The 21,854-nt window shown below is 46.9% G+C and overlaps 1 protein-coding gene across 1 annotated transcript in view; it reads right to left on the bottom strand.

The window, feature by feature from the left end:
• Positions 1–429: 429 nt before the first annotated feature.
• Positions 430–21,854, bottom strand: part of Letm1 (leucine zipper and EF-hand containing transmembrane protein 1) — a 32,585-nt gene continuing 11,160 nt past the window's right edge. The window contains exons 3-14 of the mRNA XM_050141152.1: positions 17,740–18,190; positions 16,057–16,200; positions 15,136–15,273; positions 14,361–14,564; positions 10,950–11,069; positions 7,731–7,862; positions 7,168–7,308; positions 6,449–6,583; positions 5,186–5,320; positions 3,457–3,644; positions 1,868–2,006; positions 430–722 (exon numbers count right to left, since the gene is read on the bottom strand). Of these exons, the coding sequence (XP_049997109.1) occupies positions 573–722; positions 1,868–2,006; positions 3,457–3,644; positions 5,186–5,320; positions 6,449–6,583; positions 7,168–7,308; positions 7,731–7,862; positions 10,950–11,069; positions 14,361–14,564; positions 15,136–15,273; positions 16,057–16,200; positions 17,740–18,190 (2,077 nt within the window). The 3' untranslated portion in view covers positions 430–572. The remainder of the gene's footprint in view (positions 723–1,867; positions 2,007–3,456; positions 3,645–5,185; positions 5,321–6,448; positions 6,584–7,167; positions 7,309–7,730; positions 7,863–10,949; positions 11,070–14,360; positions 14,565–15,135; positions 15,274–16,056; positions 16,201–17,739; positions 18,191–21,854) is intronic.

Genomic DNA, 21,854 nt, shown 5'->3' with positions numbered 1-21,854 from the left:
CTCCTGGAGGAATCCCAAGTCCTCAGACTGACTTCAGTGTCTTCAGCGCAGAGGAGGCCTGCATTGTGTCTGTCTACCTCCTATTCCAAGGCCTCTGGAGAAATGCAGGCACATTTACTTGGCTCCACACAGGTGCTGGGAGTCCACTTGGTTCTCACTCTCCTCTCAAGGGACAGAGGCTTGGCCAGACCCTGAGCAAGTAAGGACATAAACAGGGAAATATTTTCCTACCCAGCCTAGCCCAAGCTACCTTTGCAGCTAGGGGTCAGTGTGAGGCTATGATCCTAATGGTGGCTGTCCCCTTACCCCATGGGTTAGGGCCATTTAGTACCACACCAAGGCATGAGTCCAGACACAATCACTCAGAGGGCTCTAGGGCTCCAGGCTGACTGAATCTTCATGGAATGATGAAAATTAAAAATTGCTTGATTAAGGAAGTTTCTGATTTATTCCAGATAAAATATTAGATTTGCCACTAAGAATCACCTCATAGCAATCACTCTTGTGTCATCCCCACTGTGGTTGGTGTAGCATGATGAAGGCAGACCCTGTGGGCCAAAAGCCAGGCAGTTCTAATTCTTCACTTCCGCGGCTTCTTTCTCAGCCTTTTCCTTGGCCTTTTCCTTCTCTTCCACCTTTTCCTCCTTCTCTAGTGTGGCCACAATTTCCGCTACTTGGGTGGTAGAGATCTGAACATCTTCTTTGTCCACCAAGTCGATCACCTGCACACACAGGAGAGGGGACTTAGAAGGCTGTATCACTGCATGATCTGGTGTCCCGGGGACAACTCTGGGGAGGCAGGACTTGACTCCTCTGAGCCATCTTCTTGGCTAGGCACTGGTCATTTCACTGCATGCGATGGGTGCCTGGGTATCAGACCCCCAAGGCTACAGACCTCACAGCAAGACTGTGGCATCAAGTCCCTGTTCCAGTCAGCATGGCTCTGCCATAGTGCTGGAGGTCTAGGACCTGCCCTGAATGTGGCTTCCCTGGTACAGCAAGGGGTAGGCACTGGGATATATCTGCTCCTGCCATGAAGACTGAGGGGAGAGCGAGGAAAATGCTCAGCATGTATGTCTGATAGCGCCTTGATTTAAAATGGAACTAATGGTAATTATTATTTCTGGCTAGAAAAACCACTAACTTATCAGGTGTACTGGAAACCATGAAGGCAGTTTTTTCCTTCAAAAAACATGATTTATAATTTAGGTAGGTCCATGGTAATTTGCAGGCTAGAATCCAGACGTCCCCTAGAGGCTGGGTCCTGACTTGGGTATGTGGGCTGATGTACTTGGACCTTAGTCACCATCCTACATGCTCTACCCACTCAGTGTTTCTCAGGTCTCAGGCAGCCCCCAAAGGGGTCCTGACAGGTGTGTTCACCCTGTTTTCCAGAGCTAAGAGGATGTAAGGTCCTGGGGCACATGCAGAAACAGTCCAAGGAGACATCTGATAGGTGGGCCTATGGCAGGGCAGGGACTCAATTTTGTTATCTCACCATTATGTCTATAACTTTTATAACTTCTTAATTCCAGTGTGATTTCAATGGAGAGCAAAGGCCTGAGACACCTGGGCCTGCAGACCCAACCTCCTAATACAGTCTTTTTTTTTTTTTTAAAGTTATTGTATGAATATTGGTGTTTGCCAGTATCTCCCTGGAGCTGGAGATACAGACAGTCATATGGATGCTGGGAATTGAACCCTGCTCCTCTGTAAGAGCAGCCAGTGTCCTTAACCACTGAGCCATCTCTCTAGTTCCCTTCTGAGAGTCTTAAGGCTCTGAAAAACAGTTCCTCCCCAAACCCTTGGGCCCTAAATCAGAAAAGCAGTCAGGCTAGCTGCTGGCTCAGGCCTTACTGAGACCCACCTTAACAAGGTCATCGATGTTGATGTTGCCGTCCTTATTTTCATCCAGGGCTGAAGCCAAACTGATCAGCTTGTGTTCTGGAATGTGCTTGATTTGCTTCATGGCGGTGATGAGCTCACTGACACTGATGACACTCTCCCTGGGGAGTGTAGTCTGCATGTGATATTGGCCAGGTGCTCGGCCTCATGCCTTACCCATAGCTCTTCCCATAGGCTCTGCTCCTGCGGTCATGCATGAACTGGAAATGTCAGCATGACTCTTCCCACATGAGATCCTCAGGCTCTTTCCCTTTAGGATGCAAAGCCAGCATGGAGACTGATAGAAAACATCCTTGGGCCTGGCGGTGGTGGCGCACGCCTTTAATCCCAGCACTTGGAGGCAGAGGCAGGCGGATCTCTGTGAGTCCTAGACCAGCCTGGTCTACAAGAGCTAGTTCCAGGACAGGCTCCAAAACCACAGAGAAACCCTGTCTCGAAAAACCAAAAAAAAAAAAAAGAAAAAAGAAAGAAAACATCCTTGGATGCTGGGAAGATTGTTTAGCAGCTATCAGTGCTCTTACTGCATGAGGACCTGAGTTCAAATCCTCAGAACCCATGTAAAAGCTGGGAGTAGTCACATATTTGTCTAAAGCCCTAGTTCTATTGGGTGGGGGCAGAGGCAAGATCATGGGTTTGCAGGCTGACAGCCTCCATGTGCACATAAGCATGTATACCAGCATACATACACTTGCACAGATAGCACATATACAAATACCACACTCACACAGACCACTTATACACCCACACATAAAACTGAAAAAAAATCTGAGGCTGGAGAGTGATTAGTGATGGCTTAGTGATTAAGAGCACTTGTTGCTCTTGCAGAAGACCTGAGTTCAGTTCCTAGAACCCATGTTGGGTGGCTCATAGTGTCTATAATTCCAGCTCTAGGGGATCTGATACCTTCCTTTGGCTTCCATGGGCACCACCCCACAATGGAGAGCACCACAGGTCCCTAGGCTGTGTCTGCCAGGGAGCCAACAGACAATACAAGAGAGAAAACATCCTCATCCGGAGGTAACAAGGCTCGCTAGGTACAGGGCCTGGAGCAGAAGCAGAGTCCAGCTGCAAGCACCTGCCCTCCCTGAAAAGTCTATGGTCAGGACTGTGGCAAGCCTACTCATAGCTGGGTTACAAAAGCATGGAGTGTGCCACTGTCTCCTGGTGGCTGCTTAAGCAAGCAGACTGTCCACAACAGTGTCATAATACCAGGGTTTGGAACAGGGAAGAAGTGGGAGAAAGCCTGGCAGTTTGAAGAACATGGAGTCAACTTAAGCTCAAGGGGATGGCACCATGGAAGGGGAAAAAAGATGGGTCAGGGGACACAAGCAGGGAAGAGACAGATCTGAGCTACCTAAGTAAAACAAGCTCTGGGATATAGAAACTGAGTTGTGAAGGAAAGAAAAATAAGAGCAAAGACTTCTTGGGGTCCTGGCTGCTCCTGAGCAATAGGTGGGGCAGGCAGAGGCCAAAGATATGCTTTGGAATTAGATCCCAGCAAAAGCACTTGGCAGCTGCAGCCAGGCTAGAACAGGTTCATGGCTCACTTACCCTGTTGGAGAACTCTCCTGGGGGCCCAGTTTGCCATTCTGTTGACTGGTCTCTAGCTGTGCGATCAGGCCATCGATCTGCCCGATCATCTGCTGGACTCGCTTTGTCAGCCTCTTGCTAGCTGTGGATTCTTCTATATATTTTTCATCACCGGTCTTTGAAAGTTCCTTTTTGATCTCCTGTAAGTCCTAATTTTAAAAAGTTTGTATCAAAGGAGAGGGAGGGCTTTATATTAATTTGAACTTGAAAAGAAAATCAAATCATTAATTTGTGCTGGGATGTGGCTCAGTGGTACAATGCTTCCTACTATGCACAAGATCCTGTTTGATCTCTAGCACAACAAAACAAAAAACTAAATAAAAGAATTCAATTCAGCCTCAGAAAATTGGATGATCTTATGTCTATCATGCAAATTTGTTCTCACTAATTTTTTGGTTTAGCCTACCGTGCCCACAATTATTTTTGTAAGCTCAAAAAAAATTTTTTTTTAGAGGGAAGAAATCTATTCTGAATATCAAGTTCCTTTGCAGTTACTAGAGAATGAACATCCAAAGGCTCAAGGAGTGCTAAGCACCTTCTTTCTTTACAAGGAGCAAAGATGACAGGGACAGAAGCAGGGTGAAGAGCCAAGGGGAATGAGCACTGTCTTGTCTGTCCGGTGAAAATGTGTCTTCTGATGGAGAAGTCATACAGCCAGGGGGGCTACCACAGGGAAGATGAGAAACAGCAAATTGATTTTTAGCAATCTCCACATCATTACTTGCCCAACAGAGTGGGGATAATAACACTGCTACCTCAGATTAGAAAACAATGTTTGTTTTTTGTTTGCTTGTTTGGTTTTGGTTTTTCAAGAAACAGTTTCTCTGTCAAACAGCCCTGGCTGTCCTGGAACTCACTCTGTAGATCAGGCTGGCCTCGAACTCACAGAGATCCACCTGCCTCTGCCTCCTGAGTGCTAGAATGCAACAGGGATGAGAGGGGATATGGGAAGACTGGGAGGTGACAGAATTGGGGTGCATGATGTAAAACCCCCAAAGATTCAATAAAGAAGTTTAAAAAAGTCAGGCAGTGGTGGTGCCTTTAATCCCAGCACTCAGCAGGCAGAGGCAGATGGATCTCTGTGAGTTCGAGGTCAGCCTGGTCTACAGTTTGTTCAGGACTGGCTTTATAGCTAATGAGAAACCCTGTCTTCAACCCCCCCCCCCATACACACAAAAAACTTAGTGTCTGTTTGGGCTGAGGATGTAGTTAGACACAACATGTGTCTAGCATGCACAAGGCCCTGGGATCGATCCCAGCACTATGAGAGAAAGAAAAGGAGGGAGGAAGGGAGGGACAACCACTAGATAAGAAAAGAAAAAAGCCTCTTGAAGGGTTATGAATGAAAGTAAGATTTCATGTATCAAGTGACCAGGCTGTTTATGTGACACCCGGGGTTCAGATACCTATCACTATCTACTTAGCACCAGCAAGGGTGTCATTTACCTACAAAGTGGCCTGATTAGAATTACTGTGGTGCCTGGACTCTAAGCTGGGGCTTATACATGCTAGGCCTTGTGCTCTGTCAACTGTATCCTTGGTCAAAATTTATTTTCCATTTGACTCTTCTCTCCACATTCTCTCTGGACACCTTGTTATGTACATGACAGGAGTGTTACTTGATGCTTTGGGGTCTGATAAAGCTGCATTCTACCCACACTCTGCATCCCCGCACTGTATGCCCACCTACCTCACTGTAGTCCTGGACATCCTCTTTGAGCAGCTCCAGTTCCTCCTTCTCCTTGGTCAGGGACTTCTTCTGTTCCTTTAGCTTAGAACAGGCGTCACTGAGGATGTCAATTTCCTCCTTGGTTATTTCTTCTCCCTAGAAAGAAATGAATAAGAAGATAAACCTAAGTCAAGGGAACAATGGCTTCTGTCCCTAAATGTTGAAAGCCTTTCTGTTCATGCCACATAGGCAAGCACTTAAGGACAGCCTCAAGTGAGTTGGAGCTCATCTTTCTGCATCTTCTTGGTGCACTGTACCCTAACACACTCATCCCATAGCCAGCAGAATGAGCACACTGGTTATCCCCAAATGTTCCTTTCTATTCCCCAGGATTCCATTCCCATGCAAGACTGACTTGCTTCCTGCTCTACAGGACAGGCTTTGTTTTCTAGAACTTTATAGGAGAGGAAGTATTAGATCTGCCTCTTGACCAGCTCACCTACTTTGGCATCTAATGGTAAAGATTTTCTAATCTGGACAGCAACTCAAAGCATATTTTTCTCCTTCCTATTGGCCTTCAGTGATTACAATGACAGTTGCTGTGAATGTCTGTGTATAGCCACTGTGGGGCAATGCCCAGGACTAGGTCAGCTGATCACAGAGTATAAGTCTGAGGCTTTAGCAAACCATAGTTTCCAAAGTGATCTAGGCCCCCCACACCCTCTCCAACACTAGATGGAAAGTCAATTTTTTTTTTTCTGTTTTGCAGTATTGGGCACAGAACCTAGGACCCAGCATGCTATGCAAGTACTCTATTGAATCATATTCTCAGCCCTAATCAATAACCTGGCAAATGACACCAGGGTGGGCCTCTGCACAGGAAGCTCTGCTTTGAGGGCTCAGCCTTTATTTCCCTTCCCATTGTCCAACAAACAGGAGGACAGGAGCCTAGAAACCCATGAGGAGCCTGGCAGCCTCATCTCAGTGTCAAAGGCTCTAAGCTTCTCATAGCCCCAAGGCTGGTCTCTGCCTCCTTGCCACTACTTCATCTCTCCAGGGAGTAACAGTGTCCCTAGAGGGGCTCCATGGTTGTGGAGGTGAGACCCCCCCCCAAGAAATGAGTGAGTCAATGGGCTTTCCCAACAGCACATACCATGATCTCTGAGAGGGTCTGAAATGTGGACTGGCTGGAGGGTAAGAAAATGCCCTGCCCAGCAAGACCTCTTTAGGAGCTAAGGAACCCACAGTCCAGCCCTGCTCCTCCCCTGGTCATGTACAGCTCACCTTCAATCCCTCTAGCACAGGTGCTGTATCCTTCAGTGTCTCTGAGGACACACTCACAACAGGCACCTCTGGCTGAAGCTCGGCCCCTGGCCTCCCAGGAATGGTGGCTTCTACTACTTCTGGCTGGGTGTCCTTCTGAAATGTAAGCAGTAGCACAGTGTCACCTTGGTCCACACTCAGCATATACTCCTGACAGGTACACTTGGCATAATCTACTAAGTGACGAAGACCCACAGATCACCCAGCCGTGGTAGTTCCCTGCCCCAGGATGAGCAGGCCACCTGAACCTCCTCAACAGACTCAGCCAGAGCATGCTGCCCGTCTCTAGGGCTAGTCCAGGTGAACGGATGGACATGTGAATAACCTAGGCAATTCCAAGCTTCAGTCACAGCTTCCTGCAGCTTTTGAGACCATAGGGCCAAGGGATGAGCAAAGTTATAGGGAGTCAGCCACTCTTAGGAAAACAACCCTGAGAAGGTGGGTCCCTTGGTGACTCCTGCTTGGGTGCTAAGCCAGCCCCTCCTATGCCAATTGTGTCTTCTAGTACACTGTCCCTGAGAGCTATAGCTCCACAGTCAAGCACTCCTGTACTACTCTGACCCCTGCAGGCAAAGACAGGATAGGACTGAGAGTCACATGCGTGGCCATAAGGCAGGCTCTAGAAAACTTGGACAGGGACAGCCTTGGTCCTAGACAGTCAGTCACAGCAGACTGCTTACCACAGCCTCAGCAGCCCTCTGCAGTTCTTCCAGGTGCTCCTGCTGGATGGCAGCCTCTTCCTGCAGTGTGGCCTCCAGCTTCGCCTTGTTGTCTACCTGCTCGCCCTCCACCTCTGCCGCTTTCACCTGAGCCTCCTTTGCCTTAGAGGGAAAGTGGAAGGAGAAGGTAACTGCCAGTGAGCCTAAGGTGCCAGACCTATAATACCTTTACCTCGAGCTGAACAATGTTACCACCTACGCGTCATACAAAACAGAATACACTAGTGGGATTTTGCCTCCTAAGTGTTCAGAGGTGCTTCCAGGATCCCAAGGGTAAGTAGGGTTCTCCATCCATCAGAGAACTGTTTAAGTTTCAGAGCAAATCTCAAATACATCAATTCAGATTTGCCACCCTAGCACTGCTGTGCTTGAGACTGAGCCACAGGGGGGCTGAGCAGGGAGATGAACCAGGGAGCTGTGAAGAGGACAGCAAGACCAAGGTAGAGAGGCTCCCACAGCTGTGGAGGCCAGGATACCAAGCCCACAGAGATAATGAGTCAAGAGAATCTTCCGACAATACATACCACGATTTCTGGAAGGGTCTGCAAGGTGGACTTGAGCTGGTCAGCAGGTGAGAGGGTGTCTGGGAGGTACATGGCCCGGGACAGTATGAGCAATGATGTGGGGATCTCATGATGGAGGTGCAGGTCAAGCCACTGGAATCAAAGAACATGTGCTAGCAGTGCTGTCCTTGCTGACCCACAGCCCAGTGCCTCTCCTGCATCCCAGAGTTCCCTCTGTGGCTTTGACTTAGTTGAGGGACACAGTCTAGGTGGCACAGCAAACATGATTGAGCAAATAGGTTCATTAAGTCACTAAAACACATTTCCAAAATATATTTCAAAAATATCTTTCAGGGACTGGAAACAGCACTTGCTACTCCTGCAAAGGGTCTGGGTTCAGTTCCTAGCATTCACATGGCAGCTCACAACTGTTGGTACCTCGAGTTCCAGGGGATCTGACACCCCTTTCTGACTTCCATGGGACCTGCACACACAAGATGCACAAACATACATGCAACACCCATACACATAAAGATTAACATACACACTCACACACAAACACACACACACCTTAGTAAACTGAACAACTGACCATCAGCTCCAGGTACTTCAAGAATGGTCACTCTGCTCTGTGCTTGAAAACAGGTGGTGGATATCTGTAATCCCTGCACTAGCTGAGGTAGAGGATCACACGCACACATTCTATGACAGCCTGGGCTATACAACCCAACACTTAAAAAAAAAACGCCTAGGGTACCATACATATATATTACTTGTACCCATTACTATAGCAACTTTTATGTTTTTATTCATTTATTTTACATTTGTTTATTTGGGAGGGGGTGGCAGTACGTGCCACAGAGGCACATGAATAGAAGTTAGAGGGGCTGGAGAGATGGCTCAGTGGTTAAGAGCATTGCCTGCTCTTCCAAAGGTCCTGAGTTCAATTCCCAGCAACCACATGGTGGCTCACAACCATCTGTAATGAGGTCTGGTGCCCTCTTCTGGCCTGCAGATATACACACAGACAGAATATTGTATACATAATTAATAAATAAATAAATATTAAAAAAAAAAAAAGAAGTTAGAGAATGACTTTTGGGAGTCTTTCTTCTCTTGTACCACAAGGATCCTGGGAATCAAACTCAGGTTGTCAAACTTGGAGGCAAGCACATTTACTCACAGAGCTATCTTACTGGTCCATGTGTTTAGATATAAATTAAAAAAAAAATTAGGGGCTGGAGAGATGGCTCAGTGGTTAAGAGCACTGGCTGCTCTTCCAGAGGTCCTGAGTTCAATTCCCAGCAACCATATGGTGGCTCACAACCATCTATAATGAGATCTGGCGCCCTCTTCCGGCGTGTGGGCATACACAGAGGCAGAATGTTGTATACATAATTAATAAATAAATCTTTAAAAAAAAATTAGAAAGCAGAAGGATACCTAGAAATTCAGTCAGACTTGGTCATATAGTAGGAGACCTTGTCTAGAAAAATTGTCCTTTCTTTTTTAAAATTTGAAGGGCAGGCTGGGTGTGGTGATGAATTAATTACATCATTAATCCCAGCACTCAGGAGGCAGGGGCAGGCAGATCTCTAAGTCTGAGGCCATCATAGTCCACATAGCAAGTTCCAGGACACTGAGGGCTATACAGTGAGAACTGGTCTCACACAACAACAACAAAATTTAGAGGACAGGGGCTGTAGCTCAGTGGCAAAGAGTTTGTAGCATATGTGTAGCCTCTAGTTAAACCCACAACACTATGCTAAAAGCAAGCTGAAGGCTGACAAGATGGCTTAGCAGATAGAGACATCATCCCCCTCCCCCAACTCCCAAGACAGAGTTTCCCTGTGTAGGGTGGCTGCCCTGGAACTCACTCTGTAGAACAGGCTAGCCTCAAACTCACAGATCCATTCCCAGCACTTACACGGATGCTTACAACTGTCTGTAACTCTAGTTCCAGAGCATCCAACACCTTCTCTTAACAGCCAAAGGTCACCAGGCATGCAGGTGGTACATATATAGACATGTAAGCAAAATACTCATACACATAAAAATAAATAATCTTTAAAAAAAAAAAAGGAAGAAGAAGAAGAGCTAAGATTAAGTGAAAAAGGAGAGCAGCTGCAGAAGAAAGGCAGAGGTCAAATGACTATGACCTTGGATTTCACAGTTCACCAAGGTGCACAGCCTTTAGGTCTGTGCTGGAAACCTAAGTGATGAAGAAGCCCTTGGAAGACAAATTAGAAAGGATTGCAAGGGCCAGGCAGTGGTGGAGTCCACCCTCAATCTCAGCATTCCTGTGGCAGAGGCAGGTGGATCTCTGTGTGTTCAAGGTCAGCCTGATCTACAGATCTAGTTCCAGGACAGCTAGGGTTGTTACAGAGAAACCCTGTTTTGAAAAACCAACCAAACCAAACCAAAAACCAGCAAAAAAAGGGTTGCAGAAACATGTTTAGTGGGAAAGTAGGCATTCACACATATTTGGTCACATGTGAGAGTACATGGAAAGTGGCAAGAGGGACAGGTGTGAAGTTGAGTTAGGAGGAAGACCAGACTCATCTCTCCAAAGACGAGGGGCTATAGATGTCACTCACTGCCACAAACCTGCACAGGGACTATTGCCTTAGGACCCTCACGCTCAGGTAGGGTGCAGTGCCACATACCAAGCACCCACTTGGAGAAGCCCAGGCTTAGCGTAGCTGAGAGGGTGGATGCGATGGTAGTCAAGTCGTGAGGGTGGTCTGATTCGATTTTTAGTTGAAGATGGTCTTAAATTTCTAATTGTTGCATCTACATCTTGAGTGCCAGGATTACAGATGTGAACAGTCATGTCAGGTGGCACTAGAGATCCATCCTGTGCAAGCTAGGCTAGTCTCTCAACTGACCTATAGCCCTAGACCTCTTTCCTTCTGTTTGTTCTGAGATAGGGTCTTCCACAATAGCCCAGGATGACCTCAAACTTAGTGATCCTTCTGACTCAGCACGTTTCACCATGCTCAGGTTTGTGTGTACTTCCATGCGGTGTTAAGGATTGAATTCTGGGCCTGGTATGCATACCCCTTGTGCCAATCTAAGAACTTTTCCAGTTTGAACGAACACACACACACACACACACACACACACACACACACACACACACACGAGCATACACCTGTGCTGGTCTGGAAGAAAGGTAGATAATTCCTAACAGAGGAGAAAGCTACTAACCTGCTCTGACTAGTCACTGAGGTCACATACCTGATTCAGTTGGTCCTTCAGACGGTCTTCTGTGACACCAAGTGCTCGCATGCCTCGTGCTCGACATGCTGCCTGCAATTCCTTGACATTCAGACTGTTCACTCCTTCCTCAGAAATCAACTGGAAAAGAAAGCCAAGTATTGCTTTTCAGGATCATCTGGATCTGAGACACTGATGTTAACACAACTGAGGTTGGAGAAATGGCTCATCAGTTAGAAGCACGTGCTGCTCTTGCAGAGGACCTGGATGTGGTTCCCAGTAGCCACATGCTGGCTCACAGCCATCTCTAACTATAGTTCCAGGTAACCCAATGTCCTCTTCTGACCTCCATTAGAACCAGGCACTAATGTGATACACATGTAGGCAAAACACTAATACACATACAATTTTAAAAGTTAAAAAAAGGTGGGGTAGTGGTGGTGCACACCTTTAATTGGGAGGCAGAGGCAGGTATATCTCTGAGTTCGAGGCCAGCCTGGTCTAAAAAGGAAAGCTCTCTATCCCTACTCTGCAGCAAGGTTCCATGTGACTCTGTTGCTACAAGTGACATAGGTGTCTCTCCACACTGCTACCTGGTCCCACCACAAGTTAAGTGTTGTGGGATATTATTACACAATGTGAAGATATATTGCTGTGATTGGTGTAATAAAACGCTGAAGGGCCAATAGCTAGGCAGGAAGTATAGGTGGAATTTCCAGGGAGAAAAAGGAAGAGAGGAGGAATCTAGGTGCACAAGACAAGACAGGAGACATGGAGAGGAAACAGGAGGGACAAGATGGAAGAGAGGTATTGCCATGTGGTGGAATATAGATTAAAATACATGGGTTAATTTAAATAATAAGAGCCAGTTAGTTAGGAACAAGTCTAAACTATAGTCCGAGCTTTCATAATTAATAAGAAGTCTCTGTGTTACGATTTGGGAGCTAGCTGGCTGGACAGAGAAAGACTCGTTACAGTTAAGGAGCAACTTTAGAACAAGTGAGGGCATGGGCTCCCATTGCACTGGCTGACTCTCTAAGGTAAACACCCCCTTCTCCACTTCTGCAGATACCCTGGCTGCCAGGGCAGAAGTCCCTCATTACTGCCTCCCACCAAGCCCCCACTGACACCACAGGACCTGGTCTCGTGACTGTGGACAGGTGTCGAAGTCCTGACTCCACATGACAGTGAGGGGAAGAGGGGAACCACGGGTCTCCACTTGACAGTGAGGGGTAGAGGGGAAACCATGGGCCTCCACTTGCCCCTAATGGCACCTTGACAGAGAGGAGGTAACTGTTACTGCCTGCTGAGGATAAAAAGTCAGCTCCTTGCTAGCTCTCTCCTTGCTAGCTCCCTGACACTTTCCCAGCCCAAGGCCCCCTGGGCTTGCGCCCTTCCTGAAAGACTCTCAGTTAATACAGTCAGTGCCTGTAGTTCAGAAAAAAATGATATAGCAAACAGACAAAAAGCAAGAAGGACAACAAAGGCAAAAGACGCACAGAATCCCCAGTCCTACAATATTGGATATGAACTTTATAACTAGTATATTTGGGAAAGAAAAACAAGGGTATGTACATGCCTTTAATTTCAGCACCTGAGAGGCAAAGGCAGAGGCAGTGAGTTCAAGGCCAGCCTAGTGCACAGAGCAAATTCCAAGACAGCCAGAGCTAAGTAGAGAGCCCTTGACTGCCTCAAAATAAATGAATAAAAAGAAAGAGACAGGGAGGAAGGAAGGGGAGGGAAGAGAAGAGAAATTAGGAAGGCAGAGAGAGGCAAGTCAGACTTGGTAATTCCATGATTTGGGAGGCAGAGGCAGGAAGATTCAAAGTTCAAGGTTAGCTTGATAACTGAGACCCAGTCTGTTCAAATTAAAAAGCAAAGAAAGAGTACTAAGGCTAGGTGTGGTGAGACAGGACTACAATCCCTACAGTGGGGGGGGACAAGAAAATTAAGAGTTGACTGAAGGCCAGGGAAGCAAAATGGCGCTTCCCATTAAGCTTGATAACCTGAGTTTGATCCCTGGGACCAATATTATAGATTAAAAGAAGTGACTCACGCAAGTATATCTGACTCCACACATGTAATGTGTGATGCCCAATGCTTGCACACACACACAGACACACTAAGTAAATAAATGTTAAAAAAAATTGTCTTTAAGGTTCAATTCCCAGTATCCACATGTCAGCTCATACCTGTCTGTAACTCTAGTTCCAGGGGATCCAACACACTCACACAGACCTTCATGTGGGCAAGCACCAATGGACATAAAATAAAAATAAATAAATCATAATAAATAAAAAAGAGTTAAATTCTAATCTTTTTTTTTGTTTTTGTTTTTGTTTTTGGAGACGGGTTTTTCTGTAGCTTTGAAGTCTGCCTTGAAACTCGCTCTATAGAACAGGCTGACCTCAAACGCACAGAGATCTACCTGTCTGCCTCCCGAGTGCTGGAATTAAAGGCATGTGCACAACCACTGCCTGGCTAAATTCTAATCGTGGTTACATAGTGAGTTGGTGGCTAGGCTGGGTTATATGACACCCAGCCTTGGAAGACAGAGGCTGGGCACTGCCTAAAGCAAGCTAGCTAGGAAACTAGCTATAGTGTTAAGTTTTGGGTTTGACTGAGTAAGATGGAAGAACAATTGAGGACGATCCCAACATCATCCTTGGGCTTACACATACACATGAACTCACTCATGTAGACGCCAGCGTGTACGCGCACACACGTGTGCGCATGCACACACACCACAAATGAGCAATACATACCCACGTAAATACTACATATGCATGAAAAATGGAAAAAGAAAACAGAGCAAGGCTGGAGAGTCTCAACAGATAAGAGTACTAGCTGTTCTTCCTTCATGCAAGGGTTCAATTCCCGTCACCTATATGGTTAGTCATTCTCAACCATCTATTGCTCTAGTTTCAGGATCTCATGCCCTCTTCTGAACTCTCAGGGTGCCAGGCACACACATGGTACACATAGATACATGCAGTTAAAACATTCATACAGAAATAAATCTAAAGGAATTAGGGAAAAGAAAAGAGGGTTAAAGGAACAGCCCAGGAGTCAGAGTGCTTATGTAGCACTGTGAGGCTCTGGGTTCAATACCCAGAACTGTTCTTCCCAAGCAAAAAGAAACAAATAAACAAAACAACAACAACAAACAAACCAGGTGTGGTGGTTTATGTTTGTAATTCCAGCACTCAGTAGCCTGGGGCAGGAGGATCGCCACAAAAGCGAAGCTAGCCTGGGCCATTTAGTGAGTTCTAGGCCAGCCTGAACTATGTGAGAACAATAATGACGAGAAAAGCGAGAAGACAGAGCCCTGAGGAGAGAAAAGGGAATCTGTGCAAAATACAGAGATGAGAGGGCGCCTCACAGTGGCCAGAACAGGACTCTGCACCAGCTGTGACTTTCACCGCAACTCACTTTGTCATCAGCCTTTATGGACCTCAGGCGCATGGTGAGCTGGAAACGCAGGAAGTTGTTGGTGCCGATGGACTGAAGCTCCAGCAGCTTGCACAGTGCCACCAGCTGAGGCCTTGTGAGGTTATCCAGGGTCAGTTCATCCTCAAATAATTTGGAAAAACGCATGATTTCCTCATTGCTGGGTCTTTCTCCTGTCTCACGGATCTGCAGAAGTAATCCCAAGTATTAATCATTAAGTACAAACTATGCATTCTCCTGTTCCCAGAGTTAGCTTTGGGTTCCAGCTGGAAGTAAGGAACCGAGAGAGCAGATGCAGAGGGCCAGACCACCTACCTGTCACCAAGCTCTCCAGGGGTGGTCATACCTCAGGCACTCTAAGCCTGCAGGAGGCACTAGATACACAGCACCTACTCGTGCATCACCATCCAGGCTGCTGTCCACCAGGAGACTGGGAATGCCAGTGTGCAGTCAGTTCTGCTGTACTCTTTCCATCAGGGTTGTGGGCACTGCCCTGGGCTCTCATGCCACACCCCAGTTTCTCAGTGGCAGGAAGAGGTGCATTTGTATACACTATAGCTCCCTTGAGAGGGACTGAGCACAGGGAGCAGGCAGTTAGCTTAAGCTCTGTCCTTAGAGCTTTATCTGCTGAGTATACAATTTAAAAGAAAAGAGAGAGAGAGAGAGAAAGAAAGAGAAGTAAAGGAAGGAAGAGGGAAGAAAAGGCCTAGTAGTGCTTGACATTTGAATCATCGTGTGACAGATGCGAATACTACACCTTCTGGAAAAATGCAGAGAAGTCTTTGGTGGCATTCCCCTTGGCTGCCTTGTTCTTCAGGGCCATTTCCTCTATGGTGTCCTGGAGAAACTTGGCTAGCTCTAGCTTTACCCGAAGCTCTTTCTTCAGCCTTTCCTCCTATGAGAGAAAATTAAAGGTTATATAGCCCAGCCATGCCCTGCACCCTCTTGCATTCCACCATGACCTGTCTCTACAGTAGGAAGTAGTCTTGAAGCCTGCTTAGAATGCTGCCTACTGTAAGACAAGTCGCCCACAACCTATATCCTTCAAGGGACAAAATCTAAGTGTGACATATTCTTAAACTCTACTTCATCGTTTTTAAAAAATGTCTCTGTGAAGCCTCAATCCTACCTCACAGCAGACGTTGGTATATGTGTTTCATGAGGGACCAGACAGTGAGGTTTTGGGGCCTCATTTGGTCTGACATAATCACTTAGCTCAGCTGGTGCATCACAAAAGAACCAGACAACACATGTAACAGTGTGTGGTCTGAAGGAATTTTAGACTCATTTTCTTTCTATTTTTTTTTTTTGGGTGTGTGTTTGTATGTTTAACGTATGTGTATGTATATTGACTTATGTGAGTGCGGACATTGTGTGTGGAGATCAGGAGACACCTTGGGTATTGGTCCTCACCACCACCTTGTTTGAGACAGGGTCTCTTTTTTGTGTTTTGCCCCTAGCTGACAATGATCTTTCAGGAATTATCCTATCTCTACCTTCCATTTCACCATAGGAGACCTGAGATTACAGATGCACTACCCAGCTTGGTTTTTACATGCTTCCAGGGATTTAAATTCAAGACCTTGTGTTTTCATGCAAATATTTCTTTACCGATTTAGCTGTCACCCTAATCCTTAGACTAATTTTCAAACTGCATTCAAAGTCCCAGTGGCCTCACCTTGATGGACTGGGTTTCAAATGTGGATGGCAGCATGTTGGGGAAGAGCTTTACAACTACAGGCAGCAGGAATTCCATGAAGGGCACGATCACGAACACCAGGAAGGGCACTAGGCGGAAGAGGTCTGCACAAATCCGGAGAAACTGCAAAGATGTGGAAACATCAGTGGGCAGAGCAGGGCAGGAACATCTCTCTTACCATTACTACAACTCACCACAGTGTGACTCAGACTCTTGGCAGATAACCTCCAGAAACCCACCTCTTTCTCACAGTCTAAACATGCTAATGGCCTTAAGAAAAACAGGACTGGGTGCTAACCCACAGCTCACCAGATGCACAGAATGTGAGACCGGCCCAAAGGAGGGCCATTTAGATAAGATAGCAATCTACGAAAGCTATCCCAGAACACCCCCTGCAAGTAGAGGAACCTGTGAAGTCCTTCAAATGAGTTTAAAATTTTCCACAGCAGAGCCTACTACAGGCCACAGTCTGACCAACTCCTTAGATGCCCTAAAGGCATGTTTCTCACAAAGTACTTGCTTGTTTTTAAAGGTCCCAATCTCTCTCTCTTTTTCTTGTTGTTGTGCACGAATGCTTTGCTTGCATGTATGTCTATGTATCATTATGCATGTCTGGTATACAAAGAGGTCAAATGAGAGTGTCTAAAGTCTTGGTGACTAGAGTTAGAGACGGTTGTGAGCCACCATACTGGTGCTGGACCCAGATCCTCTTCAAGAGCAATAAGCATTCTAAACTACTGAGTCATCTCTCCAGCCCCATGGTTCCAATTTCTTTAACAACTGCACTATCCTTAGCTCCAACTTTTGACTGGCTTTTCTGGCCCAACTGTAAGTTTTTCAAGTCTTTCCACTCAGCTTTTGCTCCTGATCCCCACTATAAACCTAGGTAAAAACAATTATTTCATTATATGTGTGTAAGCACATGTGTGTACCTATCATGTATGTGCGAGGGTAAATGTGTGCCATAGTACACACGTGGAAGAGAAAGAACAACTTGGTGCAGCCATTTCTCTCCCTGTACCCTTACATGCTTCGGGAACTAAACTCAGATGGTCAGGCTTGGGTGAAAAGATCTTGTCTTGAAATTTCCTCTGCCAGATTAATCTGTCATCTTTAAACTCAAACTCCACAAAGTCCCTTTTGTCGTGTCCCCCCCCCCTCCCGTCCCCCCAGAGACAGGGTTTCTCTGTGTAGCCCTGGCTGTCCTGGAAATCACTTTGTAGACCAGACTGGCCTCGAACTCACAGAGAACCTCCTGCCTCTGCCTCCCGAGTGCTGAGATTAAAGGTGTGCACCACTATCACCTGGCATCTCCCATATAAGCGCAGCAAGTGCTTTAATGACTGAGCCATCTCTCCAGCCCCAGGAAGGGCCTTCTCAGAGCTTAAGGACAGAAGGAATTACATACCAGGCTCACAGAGTCAAAGAAATAACTGAGAGACTTCCCCGAGGGACATAGTGTCTATGAAGTAGAAACAGACCCAGATCAAGGGCAAGGCTGAAGGAAATCACCAAGGGAGGAAAGAATGTGTCAGTATTCACATTACAGTTCACTAGGAGGATGAGAAAGGTTCATTGTTTATAAACCTTTACTGACTTTTATCAAAAGGAGCAGAATAAGCTGAGTAGAAAGGAGAGCAAGACAGCGTGTCCCATCCATACCTGCCTGCGCTCCCGGCGGGTCAGCGTGTGGCCATTGAGGATGCGCCACAGCATGCGGGCAGCTATCTTGGTGTCGATCCAGAGCAGGCGAAAGCCATGGTAGTAGTGCTTCAGCTCATCCAGTATCTTCTGCCCAAGGGACTTCTTTACTACCACTTGAACTGGCGGGCTGTACACAGGGCCACCCTCTTCCAGCTTCTTATTCTTGTCCTTTAAGGACTTAAGGGACTTCTCTATCACAGAGTCCTCTCCTAGGGGAGGTGATGAGTGCCAGCTGCGCACAGGAAGGTACTGAGGGCCTGTGACAACCAATCTTGCAGAGGCAGGTGTCCATGTTGCCCTTGCAATGGTGCCCTGGCACTCAAGCCTCTGAGTCCATCGGCTGCGGGGCTCACCTTTGAAGCAGAGGTACACAGGGTTGACTGGAGGACAGCAGCGAGATAGAATTTTCCTTGAAATGGGAACAACAGAAAAACCGCAATGAGAAATCCTACCTATCTGACCACTCAGTACCAAATACTAAATCATACTCCATGGTGGATCAAATTATGTATCCCACTTCTTTGAAGGAAGCCTTTAGAAGGGCTTGCATTTGAGGCTAGGATGGTGTGTGGCCTAGCTAGACCTCACACATGAGTGTGAGCCTTACTGGCCTAACTCTAAGTCCTCAAAGACACACAACAGTAGGAGGCATGCATACATAGGAGGGTCCCTGGCACCTGACGTAGGAAGTGATATTCATAACTTTGGAATTTGAGGGTATGGGGTCCAGAGTCAAGAGTCCATCCAGTTTAGATATTCTCTCTCAACAGGTGGCTCTTGGTTGACAGAAGGCACTGGAACAAAGAGAAAACCCCAAAGGAGAGTCCAGGGTCCATTCCCTTACCTGGCTCTAGCATGACTCCCCCACCTCTGTCCTCTCTTTCCCCCTTAGTGTACTCTGATGCATGCAGCTACCAAACGCCTGCCACGGAGAGATAAGAGGCACATGTGTCCTCAGGGCCTATGCCTCTTCACCAGAGTGAAGGCTCCGTAGGAGCCCTAAAACAGGTGAGGCCACAGCCAGAGGCTGTTTCCAAAAACCTTAAGACTTCTTCGTCCACACAGGATCAAGCTCACAGGACAGCCTGGAACCCAGTTACTCATTCACAAAGTGACCACAAAGACCAACTGCAGTGGAGATCAGGCCTAACGGGCAGCCCGGGGTTTGTATCAACAAGACCTTTTCTGACTCCATCTGGAGCCAGAGTCAGTGCTGAGATTGCCATCTGCTCATGAAGCAGCTGAGCCTGGTCAGGTTTAAACCGTACATTAGAAACCTCTCCCCACCAGTCGTTTACAAGCCAACCTCTAGGTGGCCACCAACTCTAAAATCACTCCAGAGGCCTGTCGTGGAGCAGACGTCGGAGCTCAACATCTGCAGCTCTGGGCTGATGAAATGGCTCAGGGGATAAAGCTGCCTGCTGCCAAGCCTGATGACTTGACTTAGATCCCTGGGACCCACACTGGTAATGAAAGAGCAACTCCTGCAATTAAATTGTCCTGACTTCTATCCTGGTGCCATTGCATGAACTCCTGCCCCTACACATAATAAATTAAAATTAAAATAGAAGTTTAAAAAAGCCTGTGTAGCCGGGCAGCAGTGGTACATGTCTTTAATCCCAGTACTTGAGAAGAAGTAAAATCCAGATCTCTGAGTTTGAGGCCACCGTGAGCTACAGAGTAAGATAGTGAGTCAGTATTTGTTAGTCAGTACTACATATAAGACCCTGTCTCAAGTACCAGTACTACACACACACACACACACACACACACACACACACACACCACACACACACGCACACACACAAATGCTGGTCCACTTGCTGCATTTGCAATGACCTCATAACTTGACCTCTCTGTGCTTATGACTCCAGAGCCACAATGCTTCATAGGTACACTAGTGGTACACACGGCCTTGGCTCACAGTGCGTAACGTACAGTGATAGCTGGGACAGAGTATGATCAGCCCACACAGAATCAGGGCATGAGACTCAATGGGCTCCAAGGCTCTAGCTGCTAGGCTCAGCTCTGGTGCTATCACTGGCTACGCCATTCTCCAAACTCCAAATCTGTCCTCTGTCACAGCCTACAATGACTTGAAAGCAAGCAGTGATATCAGAGAAGAGTGGTATGGACATCCGTGGATCAGTGAAAACAGTGACACAGTGTGTCTGTGAGCATGTATGGCAGCCCCCCACCCCCGCTTTATCTATCTCCTTAGGGCTCTGGTAAAGTACTGTCACTCTCTTCCCAAGCCACACCTAGTTCCACACCTCTAGCTTTCCTTGGAGCTATGAAGAGGCCCTTGAATCCACTCTGTCCTGAACCATAGTGTTACATCACTCAGGGTGAGGCTACAAGGAACAAGACAGCACAGCCAGATTCAGAGTACCACTCAGCTTACCAACAGAGAGAAGGAGGCCCTTCCTTCCTACCTCCTTACCTTGGCCTCCCCTTTCCCCCTCAAGTACAGAAAAAGACAGTTCTGCACAGGAAACAAGTGCATCATCAGGCTTTTTAAATATCAATCTCCCATCCTCACTGAGGATGCCTGCAGGTGCAAGGGCAGCCAATGGGTCAAGATAAAGACACACTACAAAGATGAAGCGGGCAGCACAGTGTTCTGGCTAAGGGCTGGGTCAAGATCTTGCTCTTCTTAAACTTATCAGAGAGTTTGTTGTTGTTGTTGGGGGAAGACTGGGTATAAGAGCCTCATAGGTCAGAGGACAATTTGTAGGAGTCCATTCTTTCCTTCCACCATGTGGATCTTGGGGATCAAACTTAGGCTTGGTGTCAGAGACCTTTACCCACTGAGCCATTATCACTGGCCTATCAGAGAAGTTACTAACCATTGTTACTAACAACTTACACATAATGTTTTGCCATTTTTAAGCAGTGGAAAAATCACTTTTTTTGTTGTTGTTGTTGTTGTTGGCAGTGCTAAGAATAAGACCCAGGGCCTCCCACATGTTAGACCAAGTGCTGACTACTGAGCTACAACCCAGCCCAAATTATATAACATTCTTAAATTTTCCACCAATACAGAACTCATCTTGGTGCTGCTGGTGCTCACTGGCGCTAACCAAAGGGCTAGATTATGGGCCTAGCTTCCACCACCCTATCTCCTGACTTCCTCTTGTTTTGGTCTTTCCTCTTCTGAAAAATAACCTACCAAACGAAGTGAAATAGCACCAACCAAACACAGTATTTCAACAAGAAATACACTGGAGCTGGCAAGATGGCTCAGTGGGTAAAGGTGCTAGCCATCAAATCTCACAATCTTATTTCAATCCCTGGGATCCACATGGTAAGAGAGAACTGACTTCCAAAGTTTGTTTTCTGATCTCCACATGCGTACCATAGCACAGGTTCACCTTACATGCATACCCCAAACAAACAAATAGCCAATACGCCCCCCCCCACTGCACCCACCTACCTCCATAATGAAGCCAGGGATCTTAGCAAGGGTGATCACTTACTTAAGTATGCTCTGCCCAGCCTGAATGTCCAGGCTTCAAGTAAGGAGCAGAAAGACTAAGTAGCACTCTACAAAAGAGAAGTGTCTGAGCCTTAGCACACGAGCTACATATTCTGAGCTATCTGGAAGGCAGGAACAGGAATGGGACACACAGACTGACATAAGTCACACATACACAGATGCGGACGACAGATATCCCCCCTGCTGTCAGTGTTTATAACTTTCATCAACATCACACAAATGTCAAAAGTATGCCTGTAGGCCACTCCCTAGAGGACAACTCCCTTGGTGCACCCCAGAGCCTCCAACCACAGGCTGCTCCTAGAAAGGCATGAAGTAAGCCAGTAGCCAAAGGAGAGGCCTTGTCAGGAAGGACACCAGCCACGATAAGTCACTCTGTTCTTCAGGGAAGTGATGTCAAGGAACCAAGTCATCCTCAGCAGAAAGGAAGAACAGCAGACCAATAGCCTCCAAAATCAAGAGATGATTCCAGAAGTGCAGACAACTCTCCACTTAGAGGCCTGTGGATACACCACATTAGACCACACCTGCTTCCTGGTTTAGCAACTAGATGATACAGGGGGGGGGGGGGGGG

The sequence above is a fragment of the Alexandromys fortis genome, unplaced genomic scaffold, assembly GCF_014885135.2.
Source record: "Alexandromys fortis isolate MF-2015 unplaced genomic scaffold, M_Fortis_MF-2015_v1.1 scaffold_7, whole genome shotgun sequence".
Taxonomy (NCBI): domain Eukaryota; kingdom Metazoa; phylum Chordata; class Mammalia; order Rodentia; family Cricetidae; genus Alexandromys; species Alexandromys fortis.
The sequence above is the reverse complement of the archived record's forward strand: the minus strand, read 5'-3'. Positions and strand labels throughout refer to the sequence as shown.